The sequence below is a fragment of the Phoxinus phoxinus genome, assembly GCF_949152265.1.
Source record: "Phoxinus phoxinus genome assembly, chromosome: 3".
NCBI classification, from domain to species: domain Eukaryota; kingdom Metazoa; phylum Chordata; class Actinopteri; order Cypriniformes; family Leuciscidae; genus Phoxinus; species Phoxinus phoxinus.
The window spans coordinates 682,212-707,211 of NC_136878.1; the positions used below are offsets into that span (position 1 = coordinate 682,212).

The window sequence follows — 25,000 nt, forward strand, 5'->3', positions numbered from 1 at the left end:
CCGAAGAGGGAATCAACAGGTACGTGTTCGCCAACATGAAAGGGAAGTTGTGCTCGTCGTTTCCAAAATAATGTAAGATGGGGCTGGATTTTTTCCAATAGGAATTGATTGGATATATGTAAATTTATAAATATGTGTAATTTATTCCTGTGATCAAAGCTGAATTTTCAGCATCATTACTCCAGTCTTCAGTGTCACATGATCCTTCAGAAATCAGGATAATATGATGATCTGATGCTCGAGAAACATTTATGATTATTATCAGTGTTGAAAACAGTTGTGTACAATTTTATTTCAGGATTCTTTGATGAATAGAAAGTTCAAAAGAACAACATTTATCTGAAATAGAAAGCTTTTGTAACATTAAACACTATCATTCAAAAGTTTGGGGTCAGTAAGAATTGTAATTATATTTTTTGGGGGGAAATAAAAAAAAATCAATACTTTTATTCATCAAGTATTAATTAAATTGAGCAAAAATTATATTAAAGACATTTATAATGTTACAAAAGATTATATTTCAAATACATGTCGTTCTTTAGAACTTTCTATTCGTCAAATAATCCTGATAAAAACATTGATAACAACATTGATAATGTTTTCAACATTGATAACAATCATAAATGTTTCTTTAGCATCAAATCATCATATTAGAATTATTTCTGAAGGATCATGTGACACTGAAGACTGGAGTAATGATGCTGAAAATTCAGCTTTGATCACAGGAATAAATTACACTTTAAAATATATTTAAAAAGAAAACAGTTATTTTAAATTGTCATACTGTTTAAAAATATTTTTGGAATTTTTAATCAAATAAATGCTTGGTGAGCATAAGAGACTTCTTTTCAAAACATAAAAAATCTTACCGATCCGAAACCTCTGACTGGTAGTGTAGATGGAGAAGAGAAGTGGTCCCAGCACTGAGCCCTGAGGCACTCCAGTAGCTAGATGATAACAGTGATGGGATCAACCATGTTTCTAAATGACAGATCCTACCGATGACATGTAGATGGAGAAGAGAAGTGGTCCCAGCACGGAGCTCTGAGGCACTCCAGTAGCTAGATGATAACAATGATGGGATAAACCATGTTTCTGAATGACAGATCCTACTGATGACATGTAGATGGAGAAGAGAAGTGGTCCCAGCACTGAGCCCTGAGGCACTCCAGTAGCTAGATGATAACAGTGATGGGATCAACCATGTTTCTAAATGACAGATCCTACTGATGACATGTAGATGGAGAAGAGAAGGGGTCCCAGCACGGAGCTCTGAGGCACTCCAGTAGCTAGATGATAACAATGATGGGATAAACCATGTTTCTGAATGACAGATCCTACTGATGACATGTAGATGGAGAAGAGAAGTGGTCCCAGCACGGAGCTCTGAGGCACTCCAGTAGCTAGATGATAACAATGATGGGATAAACCATGTTTCTGAATGACAGATCCTACTGATGACATGTAGATGGAGAAGAGAAGTGGTCCCAGCACGGAGCCCTGAGGCACTCCAGTAGCTAGATGATAACAATGATGGGATAAACCATGTTTCTGAATGGCAGATCCCAGTGATGTCATATAGATGGAGAAGAGAAGTGGTCCCAGCACGGAGCTCTGAGGCACTCCAGTAGCTAGATGATAACAATGATTGGATAAACCATGTTTCTGAATGGCAGATCCCAGTGATGTCATATAGATGGAGAAGAGAAGTGGTCCCCAGCACGGAGCCCTGAGGCACTCCAGTAGCTAGATGATAACAATGATGGGACAAACCATGTTTCTGAATGGCAGATCCTAGTGATGTCATATAGATGGAGAAGAGAAGTGATCCCAGCACTGAGCCCCGAGGCACTCCAGTAGCTAGATGATAACAGTGATGGGATAAAACATGTATCTGAATGACAGATCCTAGTGATGACCAGTAGCTAGATGTTGTGACTTAGACATCTGTGTAAATGACTGTCCCGAAAGAGCAACATGGATTCTACCAATGATGTGAACAAAGTGTAATGGAATATTGTTCCTTGGTATATTAGGGTGTATTATTAGGGTTATTCCTTGGGCTGTGACGTGAATATTGCTCATATGTAATATATGAAATCTGTTTGAAAACTGTTATTGTTTCTCTGAGCGTGTTTGCGTGTGTGCCGCAGGGAGCGATCCATTAACGTGACGGAGGCCGAGAGTCTGCAGCTGACGGTCAGCAATCTCAGACCGGAGGCCACGTACTCCTTCAGAGTCATCGCGTTCAACGAGCTGGGGCCCGGAGAGAGTTCAGGGGCCATCCGACTGTCCACACAGCCCGAGCGTGAGTCCCAGAGCTGTGTTTACAGCTGATCACTCAAAATGCACAGTAAAGTTCTTATGGTGAACACTGCAAAAAATTAAGTTCTTCCTCTGGGTTTTTGTCTTCTTAAACAAAGACATTTACTGGAGAAGCAACTTGATTGATGTGTATGTGAATGAGTTTATGCTTAAAACAAGAAAATATCTGACAATGGGGTCAAATAAATAATCATGTTTTCCCTTTGAATTCAGTTTATTTTTCTGACCACATTGGCAGATATTTGTTCTTGTTTTCAGAAAACAATACTTAATATCTTAATTCATTTGTAAATATCAACAATCCTGTGCAATGTTTGAAATGTTAGTTTCCTCCTGACGTCACACAGGCTACATTCACACGTTCAGTGTTTGAGATCAACAACCATATTTACATGGTGTGAGTCTCGAAATGTACAAAAATGCAACTTACACTAGCGCCTTGAATGTGCAAAGGGGAGTAAAGCCTATATTCCCAAAGCAACAGTAACCAAAGAAATATCCAAGATGGCAACATCCATAAAACTCAAAAGTCTTGTCAATTTTGATTCGACAAGAGTCCAATTGAGCCGCGAGTTCATCCGTCAAGTGTTCATTAACTGACAGCAGTGTTTTATGTCTGTGTGGAGAGCGGAAAAGTAGAACACACTTTTTTTTTTTAAAAAAACATTAAACTGGCGTGTGTGCAGCGCAGAGTGAGTCTCTCTCTCTGTATGAAGTCTCTACTAGTGGTCCAGTCCTGTTCCGTTCACACAGCGCTGGTTTTCCGAGAATGCAGTTTTGAGTCCTGAAAATTAACGGGAGTGAGTTTGGTTATAGAATGCAATTGTCACTCCTGTAAATAAATGAACTGAGTGTAAACATAATTGTATTGTGACTCAAATACAGAACAGAAAACCATATTCTGCTGATGTGGGAACGCGGCCATAGAAGAACATTATGAGAGATGTTGTTATATTATCAGAAGTGCTGAGACACACACACACACACACACACACACACACACACACACACTCACACACACACACACACACACACACACACACACACACACACACACACACACACACACACACACACACACACACACACACACACACACACACACACACACACACACACACACACACACACACTCCAGCTCTTAACCTTCTAATGGAGAATGAGTGGCGAGATTGAGTCGTCTGACCTTTCCATCCAGATTCCAGCTCATCCTCACAGACACACTTAAAGACTAACACACTTCCAACTCTTTCCTCCGTTGCTGAATTATAAATAGCATTCTAAATGTGGAACTCCTCTGCGTACGCACTCGCTCCTGTCAGACGTGTTTCAGATGGTTATGCGGCAATTAGTAGCCAGTGCAGGTTTATGGGAGGAGGTGTGACAAGTGTCTATTTAGCTCGATAAAGACACTCTTGCTGCAGCATCTGGATCAGTTGTAGAGGTTTGACCGTGATGCTGGAAGGAGCATTCCCAGAACTGAGCTCTGAGTTCCATTCCAGTAGCTAGATGATAACAGTGATGGGATAAAACATGTTTCTGAATGACAGATCCTAGTGATGTCATGTAGATGGAGAAGAGAAGTGTTCCCAGCACTGAGCCCTGAGGCACTCCAGTAGCTAGATGATAACAGTGATGGGATAAAACATGTTTCTGAATGACAGATCCTAGTGATGTCATGTAGATGGAGAAGAGAAGTGTTCCCAGCACTGAGCCCTGAGGCACTCCAGTAGCTAGATGATAACAGTGATGGGATAAAACATGTTTCTGAATGACAGATCCTAGTGATGTCATGTAGATGGAGAAGAGAAGTGTTCCCAGCACTGAGCCCTGAGGCACTCCAGTAGCTAGATGATAGAAGTGATGGGATAAACCATGTTTCTGAATGACAGATTCTAGTGATGACATGTATATTGAAAGGAGAAGTGGTCCCAGCACTGAGCCCTGAGGCACTCCAGTAGCTAGATGATGGGTCTTAGACACCTCACTCCTCCACGACACCCTGAATGACCTACTGATAGGTCAGACCCCAACCACTGGAGTTCCTGAGATACCCTTCATCATGAGGGTTGAGAGGAGGATCTGATGATTAACCGTGTCAAACGCAGCAGATCCAGCATGATGAGAACTGAGGATTGGGAAGCTGCTCTTGAGTCTCAGAGCTTCAGCAACCGAGAGCAGGGCCGTTTCATTTGAGTGACGCCTCTGAAACCAGACTGGTTGTTGTCCAGCAGGTTGTTCTGTGTAAGAAAGGCAGAGATTTTGTTGAAAATGACTCACTTAAGTGTCTTAGCAATGAATGGACGAAGGGATACCGGTCTGTAATTTTCTAAAAGTGCTGGATTTAGAGTGGGTTTCTTAAGCAGTGGGGTTATCAGAGCCTCTTTAATGCTGTTGGAAAGATACCAGTGTGAAGTGAGGTGTTGATGATGTGAGTAAGTGTGGGTACAACTGAAGAAGAAAGGGTTTGAAGGAGATGAGAGGGTATCGGATCAAGCGGACAGGTTGCAGGCGATTGGAAAGGAGGAGTTTGGAGACTTCTGCCTCTGAGAGCGGAGAGAAGGAGGGGAGAGTATGTGTGTTTGCTGTTAAGATGTGTGTCAGTTTGTAGTGTGGAAAATTGGCCGCTGATGGTGGTGGTTTTATTTATGAAGAGTGTGGCAAAGTCATCAGCTGTTAGGGTTGGTGAAAGAGGAGGTTTAAGAAGAGAGGAGAAGGTTTTGAAAGCGTGCAAGAGTCAGAAGAATTGTTCATTTTGTTGTGGTAGTTTGTCATTTTAGCCTTTGCAGAGAAGTGATTGATACAAACCAAGGTCTGTGGGGTCTTTCGATTTGCACCACTTCCTCTCTGCAGCCCTGAGTTAAGAGCGATGTGACCGAAACCAATAGAAAAATACTGAAATATAAAAGTTTTAATGACCTTTAAAGTGTTATACTTATGTTAAATGTGAAATAATCAGAATGAAGTACATTTAAACATTGTGTGTGTGTGTGTGTGTGTTTGTGCAGTTTTGGTTCCTGGTCCAGTGGAGAATCTGCAGGCTGAAGCCGGGTCTCCGACGTCCATCGAGGCGTCCTGGGATCCTCCCGCTCACGCCAACGGGCCCATTCAGAGCTACCGGCTGCTCTGGACCGAGACCTCCACCGGCAAAGAGCAGGTGAGACTCCACCCGAGATCCGTACCCTCGGATCTTCATGCTTCTACTTTTTAGAATGCAAATGTTCATACTTGGGTCCGCTTTTTCCAACTCAATTCTCTTTCAGTAACCATAAAGTGAACAGAGAAACTGGAGTTTTTATAGGTCGCATCTTTTTGACTAATTCAATATGACTATAAAATAATAATAAGGATTTTATTGTGATTATTAATAAATAAAAATAAGACATTTATTGTAATAATAATATTGTAGTGTAAAATTTTTTTTTCATTAATTAATTAACACAAATTTGTTTTATTTTACTGTAAAATTACAATACAAATATTAACATTTTAATTTGTTTATTTTCAAACCTTAAAACAATGGAGCTTTTAATTTGTCAGGTTGCCGGCAAATAAAAATACATGCGCTGCCGGTTTCAGAATGGAAACACACAATCACAATGTGAAAAATCTGAAATATATTGTAATAATAATATTATTTTACTTAAAATAAAAAATATAAATGTAATTTATATAATTTATTTAATTTATTTAAATCACTGCCTGGGTGATTTGACAATCACACTAAGCCATATCGTGATTTCAATTTTACTTGTGCAATATATATATCGTGCAGCCCTAGACTAATTTCACTTGAGACCATGAGAATCCACTCTCTAGCAACACCTTGGCAACCGCATAGCAACATCCTGGCAACCACCCACAGCAGCTCAGCATCACGAATGCCAGCCTCTGCACGTTGAAACACCACTCGCGGTTTCTTCAGAAAATGTAAAAATGCAGTTGAAAAAAGCGCTTGTGTTGCTCTCCTGACTGCACGATGTTCTCTATCATCTCTGCTGGAAACTGTCACCATTACAGTGTTTTAAAGAAGACTGATCAGCAGATCTTTCATGACTGATGCTCTCTCTCAGTGCGGTCAAACTTTCATGAGCTTTAGGGTGAACCACAGGACAGACATGCACTTACCAGCCAATACTACGGCAAGAGCGTTCTCTGTAAGTGTTTTAACATCAGCTCAATCGACACACTTCACTGAACCATCCATAGGAATGGATTGGTTTTCAGAACTGAGCTGATAAAGTGCTGCAGATTAATCGGATATTGTTTTTTTAAATGGGCTGGAATGAACAGCGACGTTACGAAGCATCCTACATCTGCTGTTTTTCTCTAAAGAAAGAGTTAAATCCTGCTGTCGTGTGTTTAAAAGTTTCATTTTATAGCGATTGCTCTCAAACATCCAGACTCAAAAAAAGTAATTAGGCCTAAATTTAAGATTTATGTATTTGAATTACACAGTTTTAACAAACAAACTAAAAAACTTTTTTACAGAATGTGATATATTTGTCTGTCATGCGTACAGTAAATGAAACCGGTCAGATTTCTGCTCTCAAAATAATTGAATACTTTATTAACTAAATGTTTCTTTTTTATTTTATTTTAATAATCATATTTTCAAAATGCATTTATTCAAATTGATTAGAATCAGCATAAATCTGTATTCAGTTAAAAAAAGTATGAACATGGTTAAAATATGGCTAACTGCAAAATAAGCATATTCAGTTAGCTAAAATGTATGGGATGGATGGATGGATGGATGGATGGATTGATTGATTGATTGATTGATTGATTGATTGATTGATTGATTGATTGATTGATTGATTGATTGATTGATTGATTGATTGATTGATTATTGCTGCTTTTATCCATGCTAGGCTGAGTTCTTGCCCAGAACAGAACCATACCACCAATCTAAACTGTATGCTAATTGTCAATCGTGTTCGACGACAGTTGTCCTGGCAGAAAAATACTGCAATATTGTTCCTGCCTGACGTGAGTTTGTCTTTCTCTCGGTCAGAATGTGGAGGTTGTCGGTCAGAGCTACAGAATGGAGGGACTGAAGAAGTTCACTGAATATTCTCTGCGAGTGCTGGCGGTGAACCGACACGGCCCCGGCATCTCCGACCAGGACTCGCTCATCACCACTCTCTCAGACGGTAAGACAAATGTACATGTGACAAGAGTGTATAAATATATAAAAAAGTCAAACCAAAGTGACCAGACAGAAAAATATACCAATAAAAGACTTGCGATAACTAAGTGCATAAGTGTTCACCCCCCTGAACTAGGACTTAGTTAAAGCACTGTTTGATTTCATTGCTTTATTCATTACACTTCAAATCTCAACTGCATGATTATTTATCGTCTCAAAATGTAACTATAATATTGCACAATTCACATTCACTTCCACTACCTTATCCGGATACATGCAGTGCAATCTATGTTTGTACGGTTTATAGCAAATCTCAACTGCGTGATTGTTATATTGTTGAAAAATGTAAACTATATCATGTCTCAGTGATACAGTGTATATATAACAAAACAAAGTCAAACCAAAGTGACCCATTTCAGAAAAAAATAAAATAATAAAAGACTTGCAATGACTAACTGCATAAGTGTTCACCCCCCTAACACGCACCGTTTGATTTCATTACAGCACTGCAAATCTCCACTGCGTGATTACTTATATAATCTCAAAATGTAACTATATTATTGCACAGAAATATGACTATTATGCATAAAAATATTAAGATATTCTAAACATTAACATCATGATTTCCTGTAAAGCTGCTTTGAAACGTGACTGGCACTGAAACACATATTATAGTTATCTGCATATTTAATGAAAGCCTCACATGTTGAGCTGGAATGGATTCATCTGTGTGTCCGTCACGGTGTTCAGGAGATATTTACATATTAATCCAGTTAATCAGACACTAATGCTGGCTTTGATTCGCCGTTAGCAGAAGGCCGTCAATCCGTTTCACGCCGCGTCGCTCAACTCTGACAGTCTGACGTCAGGCTTTTGAAACACGTCTGATGTGTGTGCAGATCGACAAACACAGCCTGGAAACTTCCCTGAAAACCACTGAGACCCTTTATATACACACACACACACACACACACACACGCACGCACGCACGCACGCACGCACACACACGCACGCACGCGCGCACACACACACACACACACACGTCTTTCTGTTCAGGAATTAACATTGTATAATTTATGGAAATAATATAATGCCAAATGTTTTTGAAACAAAAAGCTTGTTGAATTGCACTTCTTGGAAAACAAATATGCATTGCATGAACCGCATTGTAATAGTTTTATTTTTAGGGCTTGCAGTTTTATGGGCTGAAATTCAACATGGCGGCATATTTAAGCTGTGAATATTTCAACTCAACATTTCACACACATTTTCATTATTAAAAAGTCAATAATCCATATTCACATTTCAGATTTCACTTCCAAAATGTTAATTCTGTTTAAAAATACAACCGATAATATTCAACATTCGCTTTACAAATTCAGTGTTTCCGAAAATGCAACATTTCACATCCGGGAACTTAACATTTTGTAAGTGAAATCTGAAAGGTAAAAATGGATTATTGACTTTTTAATAATGAAAACGTGTGTGAAATGTTTCAAATATGAAATATTCACAGCTTATATATGCAAATTTATGTTAAATTTCAGCCCATAAAAATGCAAGCCCTAAAAATACAATGCATTAAGAAATGCAAGGACGGTTAATGCAATGCATATTTTTTTCTGAGAAGTGCAATGCAACAAGCCTTTTTGCTTCAAAAAAATATTTACAGTGTGTGTCATGATGCATTCTGCCATTGCATCGTCTGAAGGGTTAATATCGTCTGTACAGGTTTTCTGATCTCTCTCTCTCTCTCTCTCTCTGTCGCTCTCTCTCTCTCTCTCTCTCTCTCTCTCTCTCGCCCTTTCTCTCTCTCTCTTTCGCTCTCTCTCTCTCTCTCTCGCCCTCTCTCTCTCTCTCGCCCTCTCTCTCTCTCTCGCCCTCTCTCTCTCTCTCTCTCTCTCTCTCTCTCTCTCTCTCTCTCTCTCTCTCTCTCTCTCTCTCTATCTCTCGCCCTCTCTCTCTCTCTCTCGCCCTCTCTCTCTCTCTCTCTCTCTCTCTCTCTCTGTCGCTCTCTCTCTCTCTCTGCTCCGAGTGCTAAAGCGCGCAGTATTTCCCAATAGTCTTCTCATTAGCCGTCTAACATCAGGCTATTGATTTATGTGTTAACCTCAGGATTATGTTTGCAGTAATTCTTAAAGATTCAATCTTATCAGCTTCTCCCAGCTTGAACTGTTGAGTCGAGCCTGTCAATGTCGTTCTGCAGATCAGATGTGGACAGACATTTATTATATTACATTACATCATAGTACATTATATTACAGCACATTATACTCTATTACAGTAAATTACATTACATTACTGTGGAAAATGTTGAGGTCAGTGAGAGTTGTATGTTTTTTTTAATGCTGGGCAACGATTAATCAAATTGATCAAAAGTTACAGTAAGATTATATTTCAAGTAATTGCTGTTGTTTATCATTTTCTATAAATATATGATGGTGTTCACAAACATATGAACAGTTCTCAACACTGATAATAATCATAAATGTGTCTTGAGCATCAGATCATCATATTATACTGATTTCTGGAGGATCATGTGACACTGAAGACTGGAGTAATGATGCTGAAAATTCACAGGAATTAATCACACTTTACTGTATATTCACATAGACAACAGCAGATTTACACTGGAATAATAATTCTGTATTTTGATCAAACAAACGCAGCTTTGATGAGCCGAAGAGGCAGTGATGTGATGCCTCCAGTGCTCAGATCAGCATCAGTCCAGCGGGCTTATGAACGTGAATCTGGCCCTTTAAGAGAGAAGAGAGAGAGATCTCCTTAACATTCAGCTCAGACCTCCCACTCTCACCATCCCTTCCCATCATGCACTGCTCTCCTGTCCTCTCCTGATTCTCTGTCTCTGTCTCTGGTCTCATATTCTCCAGCAGTCTCAGTAATCAGTCCTCAGCTTAACCCGTGTGTGTGTGTGTGTGTGTGTGTGTGTGTGTGTGTGTGTGTGTGTGTGTGTGTGTGTGTGTGTGTGTGTGTGTGTGTGTGTGTGTGTGTGTGTGTGTGTCTCTTTGCATTACTTCAGCTCGACTCTGAGAGGCTTCGGGTTTATTGTGTGTCAGTTTCCATTAGAGAAGCTTCAAACGAGTCGCCTCACCATTCCTGCTTAATTAAGAGCCCTCGTGGCACACTAATCAAATTGTGGGACACACACACACACTCTGACACACTCACACACATGTGCACACACTCACAAACACACACACACACACAGTCACAAACACACACAGTCACAAACAGTCACAAACACACACAGTCACACACACAGTCACAAACACACACAGTCACACACACAGTCACAAACAGTCACACACACAGTCACACACACACAGTCACACACACAGTCACAAACACACACACACACACAGTCACAAACACACACAGTCACAAACAGTCACAAACACACAGTCACAAACACACACAGTCACACACACAGTCACAAACACACACAGTCACACACACAGTCACAAACAGTCACACACACAGTCACAAACACACACAGTCACACACACACACAGTCACACACACAGTCACAAACACACACACACACACAGTCACAAACACACACAGTCACAAACAGTCACAAACACACAGTCACAAACACACACAGTCACACACACAGTCACAAACACACACAGTCACACACACAGTCACAAACAGTCACACACACAGTCACAAACACACACAGTCACAAACACACACAGTCACAAACACACACAGTCACAAACACACACAGTCACAAACACACACAGTCACAAACACACACAGTCACACACCAACACACACAAACACAGTCACACACAAACACACACACACAGTCACAAACACAGTCACACACAAACACACACACACACACACACACACACACACACACACAGTCACCAACACACAGTCACACACACACACACACACACACACACATACACACACACAGTCACCAACACATAGTCACCAACACACACACACACACTCACACAGACATATTAAAAACAAAAAAAAATGACAAAAAAACATGCAAAAAAACTTTACCTAAAATCAAAATATCTATATATTTTTAATCTAATTCAAAATATTAACAAGAACTATAATAGAATATGATTGACACAATAAAATAATAACTGTGATATAAAAAAATAGAAATGACAAAAACACAACTACTAAAATGTGTTCTACAATTAAAGGAATAGTTTTCCGGCGGAGCTTCGACCGGATCCCGAGGGAGGCTGGAGATATTGAGTCCGTGTTCTCCACCTCCATTGTCGACGCGGCCGCTCGGAGCTGTGGCCGTAAGCTCTCCGGTGCCTGTCGAGGCGGCAATCCCCGAACCCGGTGGTGGACACCGGAAGTAAAGGATGCCGTCAAGCTGAAGAAGGAGTCCTATCGGGCCTGGCTGGCTTGTGGGACTCCTGAGGCAGCTGACGGGTACCGGCAGGCCAAGCGAACTGCAGCCCGGGTGGTTGTGGAGGCAAAAACTCGGGCCTGGGAGGAGTTCGGAGAGGCCATGGAGAAGGACTATCGGCTGGCCTCGAAGAGATTCTGGCAAACCGTCCGGTGCCTCAGGAGAGGGAAGCAGTGCCCTACCACCGCTGTCTACAGTAGAGGTGGGCAGCTGTTGACCTCAACTGGGGATGTCGTCGGACGGTGGAAGGAATACTTCGAGGATCTCCTCAATCCCGCCGTCACGTCTTCCATTGAGGAAGCAGAGGCCGAGGGCGAGGAGGTGGACTCGTCCATCACCCAAGCTGAAGTCTCCGAGTCACAGAGGTAGTCAAGAAGCTCCTCAGTGGCAAGGCACCGGATGAGATCCGCCCTGAGCACCTCAAGTCTCTGGATGTTGTGGGGCTGTCCTGGCTGACACGTCTCTGCAGCATCGCGTGGCGGTCGGGGACAGTACCTTTGGGCTGGCAGACCGGGGTGGTGGTCCCTCTTTTTAAGAAGGGGGACCGGAGGGTGTGTTCCAACTACAGGGGGATCACACTTCTCAGCCTCCCTGGGAAAGTCTATGCCAGGGTACTGGAGAGGAGAATACGGCCGATAGTAGAACCGTGGATTCAGGAGGAACAGTGCGGTTTCGTCCGGGCCGTGGAACACTGGACCAGCTCTATACCCTCTACAGGGTGCTGGAGGGTTCATGGGAGTTTGCCCAACCAATCCACATGTGCTTTGCTTTCCTGTCGCTCAAACAGTAGAGCGTTGGCGCTAGCAACGCCAAGGTCATGGGTTCGATTCCCAGGGAAAACTGACAAAATGTAAAATGTGTACCTTGAATGCAATGTAAGTCGCTTTGGATAAAATTCAATTCAATTCAATTCAAGTTTATTTGTATAGCGCTTTTCACAATACATATTGTTTCAAAGCAGCTTTACAGAAAATGCATTTCAAAAATATACATACAAAAATACAGTTAGTTAATCATAAAATTTAGGGCATAACATATCGCCGGCGTTGGGTCGTCTCTTCACAGGCGTCGAGTCGTCTCATCACAGGCGTTGGGGCATCTGAAGTCTCCATGAGAGGCTGGATACATAACTGGAGCTGACGAACTCTATTTGAGTTATCTCGGGACAGGCGAGATAAAAGCATCTGTCAAATGCATAAATGTAAATGCTTTGTGGATTTTAGGGAAGGCATTCGACTGTGTCCCTCGTGGCGGCCTGTGGAGGAGCTCCGGGAGTATGGGGTCCGGGGTCCTTTGCTAAGGGCTGTCCGGTCCCTGTACGACCGGAGCAGGAGCTTGGTTCGCATTGCCGGCAGTAAGTCAGACTTCTTCCCGGTGCATGTTGGACTCCGGCAGGGCTGCCCTTTGTCACCGATTCTGTTCATCATTTTTATGGACAGAATGTCTAGGCACAGCCAGGGGCCGGAGGGTGTCCGGTTTGGGAACAACACGATTTCGTCTCTGCTCTTTGCGGATGATGTTGTCATGTTGGCCCCTTCAGAACTTCAGCATGCACTGGGACGGTTTGCAGCCGAGTGTGAAGCGGCTGGGATGAGAATCAGCACCTCCAAATCCGAGGCCATGGTCCTCAGTCGGGAAAGGGTGGCTTGCCCACTTCAGGTTGGTGGAGAGTTCCTGCCTCAAGTGGAGGAGTTCAAGTATCTCGGGGTCTTGTTCACGAGTGAGGGAAGGATGGAACGGGAGATTGACAGACGGATCGGTGCAGCTTCTGCAGTAATGCGGTCGGTGTACCGGTCTGTCGTGGTGAAGAAAGAGCTGAGCCGCAAGGTGAATCTCTCGATTTACCGGTCAATCTACATTCCTACTCTCACCTATGGTCATGAGCTGTGGGTCATGACCGAAAGGACAAGATCCCGGATACAGGCGGCCGGGATGAGCTTTCTCCGCAGGGTGGCTGGGCGATCCCTCAGAGATTGGGTGAGGAGCTCGGCCACTCGGGAGGAGCTCAGAGTAGAGCCGCTTCTCCTCCACATCGAGAGGGGTCAGCTGAGGTGGCTCGGGCATCGGCTCCGGACGCCTCCTGGACGCGTCCCACCGGGAGGAGACCCTGGGGAAGACCTAGGACACGTTGGAGGGATTATGTCTCTCGGCTGGCCTGGGAACGCCTCGGTGTCCCCCCGGAAGAGCGGAGGAAGTGTCTAGGGAGAGGGAAGTCTGGGCATCTCTGCTTAGACCGCGACCCAGCTCCGGATAAGCGGAAGAAGATGGATAGATGGAGTTTTCCCTTCTCTTGTTCTGAAGTGAACTATTCCTTTAAAATGAAAATAGAAAATAATACAAATAAAATCTAATTTAAAATATTAACAAAAACTAAACTCTAAAAATGTTGCGTTGCTTCAATCCATATTTGGCTCAAAACTTTAACAACCGACGGTTGTCCATATTTGACCCAAACAACCCCGGATTCAATAAGAGTGTGTGAATGTGTTCCTTCACTTCTGTACAGACAAAACACGGCCAGATTCATTCCGGGTCACATGGAATTATGAATTTTTAAAGTCAGACAAGTAATTTGTTCAGGTCAATTTGTAAAGTAAGACTACACACCTGCGCACATATATATATATAAACACTCATACCTATAAACTGAACACATAATAAAACATAATACGCATGCGCACGCCGTCAGCGCTTCACGGATTCACAATTTTGAGGTTTGCGCAGAGATGATCACTGTTCAAATCCTTCAGCGCCCGCTCCAGATCCGGTTCCAGAGTGTGTGTTCTCGAGCTCCACACACTGCGTGTGAATGAACGGCCAGAACACATTAAAGTTTGTGTTTTCTGTTAGAACGGTGTGTGTTAGCGGCCACTAAGGTAATCACTAATGATCTTTACAACGGAAGAGAATCAATCAAAACTAACTTTATCTGGACAATAACTTTATTCTAGATCTGCTGTAAAGCCTGAACACTGTTACTGTAATCTCCTGTGATCACTGTAAAGCTGCTGTAATTCTCTATACTGTTAGAGCGCTGTATAGATGAGGAGACTATAGATGGAGACTCGAATGATTGATCAACAACACGACTCGTCTGCTATCGTCAGGCTAATCATCTATTAGTGTGAATGCCTAAAATGACCTTGTGACCTCTTGACCTCTTGACCTTCGAGAGCCTGAGATACGGGTGTGTTTCTCTGATCGATTGTGTTCCAGACTCAGATCTAATGATGATTCCTGTGTGTGTGTGTGTGTGTGTGTGTGTGTGTCCACAGTGCCCAGCGCTCCGCCGCAGAACATCTCGCTGGAGGTCGTCTACTCACGGGTGAGTGTGTGTGAGAGTTATGCTCACAGGTGAGAGTGTGTGTGAGAGTTATGCTCACAGGTGAGAGTGTGTGAGAGTGTGTGTGAGAGTTATGCTCACAGGTGAGAGTGTGTGAGAGTGTGTGTGAGAGTTATGCTCACAGGTGAGAGTGTGTGAGAGTGTGTGTGAGAGTTATGCTCACAGGTGAGTGTGTGTGAGAGTTATGATTACGGGTGAGAGTGTGTGAGAGTGTGTGTGAGAGTGTGTGTGAGAGTGTGTGTGAGAGTGTGTGTGAGAGTTATGCTCACAGGTGAGAGTGTGTGAGAGTGTGTGTGAGAGTTATGCTCACAGGTGAGTGTGTGTGTGAGAGTGTGTGTGAGAGTTATGCTCACAGGTGAGAGTGTGTGAGAGTGTGTGTGAGAGTTATGCTCACAGGTGAGTGTGTGTGTGAGAGTTATGCTCACAGGTGAGTGTGTGTGTGAGAGTGTGTGTGAGAGTTATGCTCACAGGTGAGAGTGTGTGTGAGAGTGTGTGAGAGTTATGCTCACGGGTGAGTGTGTGTGAGAGTTATGATCACGGGTGAGTGTGTGTGAGAGTGTGTGTGAGAGTTATGATCACGGGTGAGTGTGTGTGAGAGTGTGTGTGAGAGTTATGCTCACGGGTGAGTGTGTGTGAGAGTTATGATCACGGGTGAGTGTGTGTGAGAGTTATGATCACGGGTGAGTGTGTGTGAGAGTTATGATCACGGGTGAGTGTGTGTGAGAGTTATGATCACGGGTGAGTGTGTGTGAGAGTTATGATCACGGGTGAGTGTGTGTGAGAGTTATGCTCACGGGTGAGTGTGTGTGAGAGTTATGCTCACAGGTGAGAGTGTGTGAGAGTGTGTGTGAGAGTTATGATCACGGGTGAGTGTGTGTGAGAGTTATGATCACGGGTGAGTGTGTGTGAGAGTTATGATCACGGGTGAGTGTGTGTGAGAGTTATGCTCACGGGTGAGTGTGTGTGAGAGTTATGCTCACAGGTGAGAGTGTGTGAGAGTGTGTGTGAGAGTTATGATCACGGGTGAGTGTGTGTGAGAGTGTGTGTGAGAGTTATGCTCACGGGTGAGTGTGTGTGAGAGTTATGATCACGGGTGAGTGTGTGTGAGAGTTATGATCACGGGTGAGAGTGTGTGAGAGTGTGTGTGAGAGTTATGCTCACAGGTGAGAGTGTGTGAGAGTGTGTGTGAGAGTTATGATCACGGGTGAGAGTGTGTGAGAGTGTGTGTGAGAGTTATGATCACGGGTGAGAGTGTGTGAGAGTGTGTGTGAGAGTTATGATCACGGGTGAGAGTGTGTGAGAGTGTGTGTGAGAGTTATGCTCACAGGTGAGAGTGTGTGAGAGTGTGTGTGAGAGTTATGCTCACAGGTGAGAGTGTGTGAGAGTGTGTGAGAGTTATGCTCACGGGTGAGTGTGTGTGAGAGTTATGATCACGGGTGAGTGTGTGTGAGAGTTATGCTCACAGGTGAGAGTGTGTGAGAGTGTGTGTGAGAGTTATGATCACGGGTGAGTGTGTGTGAGAGTGTGTGTGAGAGTTATGCTCACGGGTGAGTGTGTGTGAGAGTTATGATCACGGGTGAGTGTGTGTGAGAGTGTGTGTGAGAGTTATGCTCACGGGTGAGTGTGTGTGAGAGTTATGATCACGGGTGAGTGTGTGTGAGAGTGTGTGTGAGAGTTATGATCACGGGTGAGTGTGTGTGAGAGTGTGTGTGAGAGTTATGCTCACGGGTGAGTGTGTGTGAGAGTTATGTTCACGGGTGAGTGTGTGTGAGAGTGTGTGTGAGAGTTATGATCACGGGTGAGTGTGTGTGAGAGTGTGTGTGAGAGTTATGCTCACGGGTGAGTGTGTGTGAGAGTTATGTTCACGGGTGAGTGTGTGTGAGAGTGTGTGTGAGAGTTATGATTACGGGTGAGTGTGTGTGAGAGTGTGTGTGAGAGTTATGCTCACGGGTGAGTGTGTGTGAGAGTTATGTTCACGGGTGAGTGTGTGTGAGAGTGTGTGTGAGAGTTATGATCACGGGTGAGTGTGTGTGAGAGTGTGTGTGAGTGTTATGCTCACGGGTGAGTGTGTGTGAGAGTTATGATCACGGGTGAGTGTGTGTGAGAGTGTGTGTGAGAGTTATGCTCACGGGTGAGTGTGTGTGAGAGTTATGATCACGGGTGAGTGTGTGTGAGAGTTATGCTCACGGGTGAGTGTGTGTGAGATTGTGTGTGAGAGTTATGCTCACGGGTGAGTGTGTGTGAGAGTTATGATCACGGGTGAGTGTGTGTGAGAGTGTGTGTGAGAGTTATGATCACGGGTGAGTGTGTGTGAGAGTGTGTGTGAGAGTTATGATCACGGGTGAGTGTGTGTGAGAGTGTGTGTGAGAGTTATGATCACGGGTGAGTGTGTGTGAGAGTGTGTGTGAGAGTTATGCTCACAGGTGAGTGTGTGTGAGAGTTATGCTCACGGGTGAGTGTGTGTGAGAGTTATGCTCACGGGTGAGTGTGTGTGAGATTGTGTGTGAGAGTTATGCTCACGGGTGAGTGTGTGTGAGAGTTATGATCACGGGTGAGTGTGTGTGAGAGTGTGTGTGAGAGTTATGATCACGGGTGAGTGTGTGTGAGAGTGTGTGTGAGAGTTATGATCACGGGTGAGAGTGTGTGAGAGTGTGTGTGAGAGTTATGCTCACAGGTGAGAGTGTGTGAGAGTGTGTGTGAGAGTTATGATCACGGGTGAGAGTGTGTGAGAGTGTGTGTGAGAGTTATGATCACGGGTGAGAGTGTGTGAGAGTGTGTGTGAGAGTTATGATCACGGGTGAGAGTGTGTGAGAGTGTGTGTGAGAGTTATGCTCACAGGTGAGAGTGTGTGAGAGTGTGTGTGAGAGTTATGCTCACAGGTGAGAGTGTGTGAGAGTGTGTGAGAGTTATGCTCACGGGTGAGTGTGTGTGAGAGTTATGATCACGGGTGAGTGTGTGTGAGAGTTATGCTCACAGGTGAGAGTGTGTGAGAGTGTGTGTGAGAGTTATGATCACGGGTGAGTGTGTGTGAGAGTGTGTGTGAGAGTTATGCTCACGGGTGAGTGTGTGTGAGAGTTATGATCACGGGTGAGTGTGTGTGAGAGTGTGTGTGAGAGTTATGCTCACGGGTGAGTGTGTGTGAGAGTTATGATCACGGGTGAGTGTGTGTGAGAGTGTGTGTGAGAGTTATGATCACGGGTGAGTGTGTGTGAGAGTGTGTGTGAGAGTTATGCTCACGGGTGAGTGTGTGTGAGAGTTATGTTCACGGGTGAGTGTGTGTGAGAGTGTGTGTGAGAGTTATGATCACGGGTGAGTGTGTGTGAGAGTGTGTGTGAGAGTTATGCTCACGGGTGAGTGTGTGTGAGAGTTATGTTCACGGGTGAGTGTGTGTGAGAGTGTGTGTGAGAGTTATGATTACGGGTGAGTGTGTGTGAGAGTGTGTGTGAGAGTTATGCTCACGGGTGAGTGTGTGTGAGAGTTATGTTCACGGGTGAGTGTGTGTGAGAGTGTGTGTGAGAGTTATGATCACGGGTGAGTGTGTGTGAGAGTGTGTGTGAGAGTTATGCTCACGGGTGAGTGTGTGTGAGAGTTATGATCACGGGTGAGTGTGTGTGAGAGTGTGTGTGAGAGTTATGCTCACGGGTGAGTGTGTGTGAGCGTTATGATCACGGGTGAGTGTGTGTGAGAGTTATGCTCACGGGTGAGTGTGTGTGAGATTGTGTGTGAGAGTTATGCTCACGGGTGAGTGTGTGTGAGAGTTATGATCACGGGTGAGTGTGTGTGAGAGTGTGTGTGAGAGTTATGATCACGGGTGAGTGTGTGTGAGAGTGTGTGTGAGAGTTATGATCACGGGTGAGTGTGTGTGAGAGTGTGTGTGAGAGTTATGATCACGGGTGAGTGTGTGTGAGAGTGTGTGTGAGAGTTATGCTCACAGGTGAGTGTGTGTGAGAGTTATGCTCACGGGTGAGTGTGTGTGAGAGTTATGCTCACGGGTGAGTGTGTGTGAGATTGTGTGTGAGAGTTATGCTCACGGGTGAGTGTGTGTGAGAGTTATGATCACGGGTGAGTGTGTGTGAGAGTGTGTGTGAGAGTTATGATCACGGGTGAGTGTGTGTGAGAGTGTGTGTGAGAGTTATGATCACGGGTGAGTGTGTGTGAGAGTTATGATCACGGGTGAGTGTGTGTGAGAGTTATGCTCACGGGTGAGTGTGTGTGAGAGTTATGCTCACGGGTGAGTGTGTGTGAGAGTGTGTGTGAGAGTTATGATCACGGGTGAGTGTGTGTGAGAGTTATGATCACAGGTGAGTGTGTGTGAGAGTTATGCTCACGGGTGAGTGTGTGTGAGAGTTATGCTCACGGGTGAGTGTGTGTGAGAGTTATGATCACGGGTGAGTGTGTGTGAGAGTTATGCTCACGGGTGAGTGTGTGTGAGAGTTATGATCACGGGTGAGTGTGTGTGAGAGTTATGATCACGGGTGAGTGTGTGTGAGAGTTATGATCACGGGTGAGTGTGTGTGAGAGTTATGCTCACGGGTGAGTGTGTGTGAGAGTTATGCTCACGTGCACTGATTTCATTTCAGGGCGGATGTAATTGCTTCTGCGCACACACCGGATATTACAGGCGTGATCATATCATCATGTGTTCAATATCATTATATTATATTATATTACATTACATTACATTACATTATATTATATTATATTACATTACATTACATTACATTATATTATTACATTACATTACATTACATTACATTACATTACATTACATTACATTATATTATATTATATTATATTATAATATTACATTACATTACAATATTTCATAATTTTAAGCATTAAAGTAGTTATTTCAGTTTTTAGATGTTTTTATAGTATTTATTCACATTGTGAATTGCCATTTATTTTTAAATATTCTCAGTTTTCACTTTAACTTTAGTTTAAGTGTTAGTAATTTGATGTGCTTTTGTCATTCATATAATGTTTTTCTGTTTCTGTTTACTTTAGTTTTAGTAATTTTCGTATATTTGGACTTAAACTGAGGAACTGTTGCCATGGTAACTAACAGAATAAAGGAGAGAACAGTGTGTGTGTGAGGGGATGAAGTGTGTGTCCTCATCTCTCTCTCTGTAATGAGCGCTCTTTGTCTGAGCGGCCCGATAACCGATTGTTTATGACAGGAAATTGGTTTCATTGTGCCGTGGTGTGTGTGTGTGTGTGTGTTTGGCGGCGCTTCTGCTCATCCACAGACCAACAAAAGCGTCCCGGATCCATTGTGTTCGCCTGCAGAATGATGATTCTGACTTTAGATTCACTCTATCAGACGTTAACACTCAACAACAACATCAGCAGACAGTGAGGATCGAGTCTGGGACGCTGATCTGATTATATTAAGAGTTAAACATCAATGCACTTTAAATGCTGCCAATGTGCGACTGAAACATTTAGAGCACAACATTTGCTCAGACGCACACGCACACGCACACTCACACTCACACACACACACACGCACACACACACACCCATACGCACACTCACACTCACACACACACAAACACTCACACACCCTCACACACACACACACACACATCCCCACGCACACACCCTCATGCACACTCACACACACTCTCATACACACACACACACTCACGCACACTCACACTTGCTTGCTTGTGGTTTTCCATCGAATCTGATGATGACGTCCACTTCTGTCTCTTAATGGTGAGTTTTCTGATGGCTGAATAGTCCTATCCTGGATCTACCGGTGGGGCATATATACATGGTATTGGTGTTACTGGTATTTATGGGAGGGCTTCTCCTGAGCCTTCTTTGTTGTCTCCTGACTGTTCTTTCCTCCTCCAGTGCTTGGGTCCCGTGTAGACAGATGTTGCGGTCAGCAGCCATGCTCTCCAGGTCCCCAGGTTTTATTTTGCATTCCTTAAGCACTGTCTTCAGTCTGTAAAGCGTTTCCTCCGGCCTCCAGCAGAGCGCTGGCCTTGCTGTAGCTGGCCATATAGCACTCTGCGGGACAGACGGTTGTAGGGCATCCTTATGACATGCCCCAACCAGGGTGATTGTGGCCTCAATACTCTTCAACCTGTTCTCCTGAGGATCTCAGTGTGAGGCCCTCTGTCACGCCAAGTGATTCCCAGGATGCGCCGGAGACAGCAGATGTGGAAGTGTTCCAGGGACTTGATGTGATGGCTGTAAGTAACCCAGGCTTCACAGCTGTAGAAGAGGGTGGTGATGCAGACCGCTTGGTAGATGCAGATTTTTGTGTTGAGATGAAGGTTCTTGTCCTGAAAACCCGCAGCCGGAGTCTTCCAAAGGCAGCTGATGCTCGTTTGATTCTGTTCTGGACCTCGTTGTCAATGCTAGTGTCTTCAGAGATCATGCTCCCCAGGTATTCTGATGATGGAACAACTGGCAGTTTTTCATCTGCAGCAGAGAAGATGGGTGGTGTTTGCACTCCTTACCACTGTTTTGCCAGATGGTCCACCCCATCCTGCTGTATGCCCTCACTGCTGCATCTAAGACAGACTGGAGGTCGTGGGAAGAGTGAGATACAAGAGTGCAGTTATCGTCACTCTGTGCAGTTTGGTGGTTGCCTGCAGTCTCCTGATGTTAAAGAGGTTACCATCCAGCCTGTACGCTACTGTCGCCCCACTGTTGTCTTCAATCTCCTTGTGGAGAATCTGGGTGACACACATGAGGAAGATGTTAGAAAGCACTGGTGCCAGTACACACCCCAGTACGCACAGGGAAAGGGCTAGACTGTTGACCTCTGACCTGTCACCCTAGCAATCATACCATCATGAAACTGACGGAGGATGTTGACAAACTTAGTGGAGCATCCGAACCGGAGGAGGACTTCCCACAAGAGATCTCTCAGCACAGTGTCGAAGGCTTTGGAGAGGTCGGCAAAAGCCATAAACGGGTCTTTATGTTGCTCGCTGCACTTTTCCTGGAGTTGCCGGGTTGTGAAGACCATGTCGACTGTGCTCCTGTTCTTTCTAAACCCGCACTGTGACTCGGGTAGCATAGACTCTGTAGCATCACCTTGGCCTGGACCTTGCCTGCCACAGCAAGAAGTGATATGCCCCTATGGCCCTATCCCCTTTGCTTTTATATATGGTGACAATACTAGCATCCCTCCATTGCTGTGGGATGAATTCATCAGCCCAATCCTTGGTGATGTACTGGTGTAGTGTTCTTGTGCAGAGATACCCTCCCTGTTTTAGCAGTTCTACCAGAAAGACTCAGGAGAATAAATACTGAAGCCATTAACATTTATTAAGAGCTTAGCAAGCAATCAAGTTCTTTGGCGTAGGCCCCGTCCGTAGCTTGCAATCCTAGGGTTCGGACTCTGCATATCCTGCCTGAAGACGAAGGCAGGGGCGCAGCCGACCTGAAGTAAGGGAAGGGGCCATCTGGTGGCGGTGGGGTGGATGGAAGAGAAAGACATCTTGGTGTTATGTGGAGGATGAAGGGAAGGACCCGTCCTGGAGGAGGTGGGGAGGGTGGAGGTGAATGGAGCGTCAGTATCTGCGAACTCATACGTGTGTAAGTACCACCCTTTTATACCAAAAGTATTAGGATATGATTGGATAGATGAAAAGGTAATAAGTTACGAAACAATTGAGTCTTCCCGGCAGAACTTGCGCTAGAGCTTCATTTCTGCAGGAATATTGTCATATCCAGGAGACTTGTTGTACTTCAGGGAGTGGACAGCTGACAGAACCTCCAGGAGAGTTGGAGGATGGCTAAGGTTGTCAATAGGGGGGGAATTCAGGCAGTTCATCCAGGATGGTTTAGTCTGCATAGGAGTCCTGATTTAGTAGGGTGATCAAGTGTTCAGCCCACCTCTCCAGGATGCTCTTCTGGTCTTTTTAAGGACTTTGAGCCCATCTGCTGTTTTCAGGGGAGTGATGCAGTGACTTCTTGGGCCGTAGATGGATTTGACTGCATTGTAAAAGTTATGCATATCATTTCTGTCAGCGAAAGACTGAATTTCATGAGCCTTCTCCATCCACCACTTGTTCTGCATGTTCCGCAGAGTTCCCGGCATTTTCATGAGGACCGTGGTCATGATCATGCGTTGATCTGTCCAGCATTACGCACCTCTCATGGCCCGGGTTATGAGAACATCTCTGATGTCACAACGTCTCACAATGACATAATCAATCAGGTGCCAATGTTTGGAACGTGGGTGCATCCATGATGTTTTGTATTTGGTCTTTTGCTGGAAGATGGTGTTGGTTATGGCCAGGTTGTGCTCAGAGCAGAGGGTAAGGCTCAATCCCAATTCACCCCTTCCCCTACCCCTTGTTTTCGAGTGTACCCCTTGGCCCTTAAAGCAGAGTTACAATGGCCAAGGGGTTAAAATATTCCCCTACGAAATGGAACAACCCTTCATAAACCCGATACGTCATCAGTCGTCGATGATGGCTCTGGTGTTATGGAAGCGACCAGGTTTTACAGGATTTCTCCATGACAACGACTGACAACGATACCAATATGCCGTCCTCCACTGTGGCAATCTCTGTCGTATGGGCTGCTGGTAGTGTAAAGTGAAAGTAAATGTTTCAATTTGAAATCCATGGCTATAATTGAGTTATTGACTGTGTTGTGTTTACACGATAACCACACGATGCCGGACTGAGTCACTAGCTTTATAAAGACATGTGCTTTTTACTTTAGGTTAGCTTCATTAAGGTTACCAGGTAACTAACGTTAGTAGCGAAGCAAGCAACACTGTCTGCCTGGTTACTGAGGCAACATGCTAGCGGCTGAATTAGCGATCTCTTTTTTATGATTGTTTTGAAGAAAACCACCATATTAGAAAATACTTACATTTGTGTCTTTCTTTCACCGTTTGTGAAGCCATCTCGCCGGTGATTGGCGATGCATTCTAGGAACTTTCTCGTAGCCCTCCGTTCGGAGTGTGCCTCTGAAAAATCTAAGTTTCGAGGGCTATGTAGCCCTACCCCTTCGCCCTACCCCACTATCGCAAAAATAATCGGGACACCCTACCCCTAGACGTGAACGCGCAAAACGGAGGGTTAGGGGCAAGGGGTGAATTGGGATTGAGCCTAAGTAGCCTCATGCCATTTGTGTTGACCTGACCAATCCCGTGCCTGCCAAGTACTCCTTTCCATATCTCACTGGTCTGCCCAACACGAGCGTTGAAGTCCCCAAACAGGAGGATCTTGTCGTTCTTGGGGATCTGGTGGAGAGCCTCATCCAGTGTCTGGTAAAAGGAGTCTTTAGACTCACTGTCAGGTGGTAGAGTTGGAGCATACACACTGGAAATTAACTTTTTTGTCCACCTGCCACTGTGGGTGCTGGATTCCAAAATCTACCAGCCACTCAACGTTTTTACCAGCCACTTTCTTGTTTTTAACCGACAATGTGTAACTGCATGTGAAAATTAATAAAACAAGATCTACAGTACAATACTTAAGCCGTTTATTCCATAGGGTAAAGTCTCAAGGTGTGCCTCCTCTAAAAGTGTCCGGGTGAAACAACATGCTACTTTTATTTACCCGCCACGGTGGCTGGTTAGGTGAAGCGACTTTACCAGCCACAACACAACATCACCAGCATTTGGTTGGTGGCTGGTGCTAATTTCCATCCCTGAGTGTGTTATGGCGGTTCTTCACCAGGGGGATACGGAGGGTCATCAGTCTTTCACTGATGCCCACTGGTGGTTCAGTGAGTCTTGCCAGTACTGTGTTCTTAATGGCCAGTCCCACACCATGTAGAT

At 44.4% G+C, this 25,000-nt stretch overlaps 1 protein-coding gene across 1 annotated transcript in view; it reads left to right on the forward strand.

The window, feature by feature from the left end:
• The window catches only part of dcc (DCC netrin 1 receptor), a gene marked incomplete at its 5' end in the record, with an annotated part of 182,987 nt that overhangs the window by 79,619 nt on the left and 78,368 nt on the right, over window positions 1-25,000 (forward strand). The window contains 5 exons of the mRNA XM_079605559.1: window positions 1-19; window positions 2,154-2,308; window positions 5,334-5,482; window positions 7,343-7,481; window positions 15,167-15,216. The exon at window positions 1-19 is cut by the window's left edge and continues 138 nt beyond it. Of these exons, the coding sequence (XP_079461685.1) occupies window positions 1-19; window positions 2,154-2,308; window positions 5,334-5,482; window positions 7,343-7,481; window positions 15,167-15,216 (512 nt within the window). The remainder of the gene's footprint in view (window positions 20-2,153; window positions 2,309-5,333; window positions 5,483-7,342; window positions 7,482-15,166; window positions 15,217-25,000) is intronic.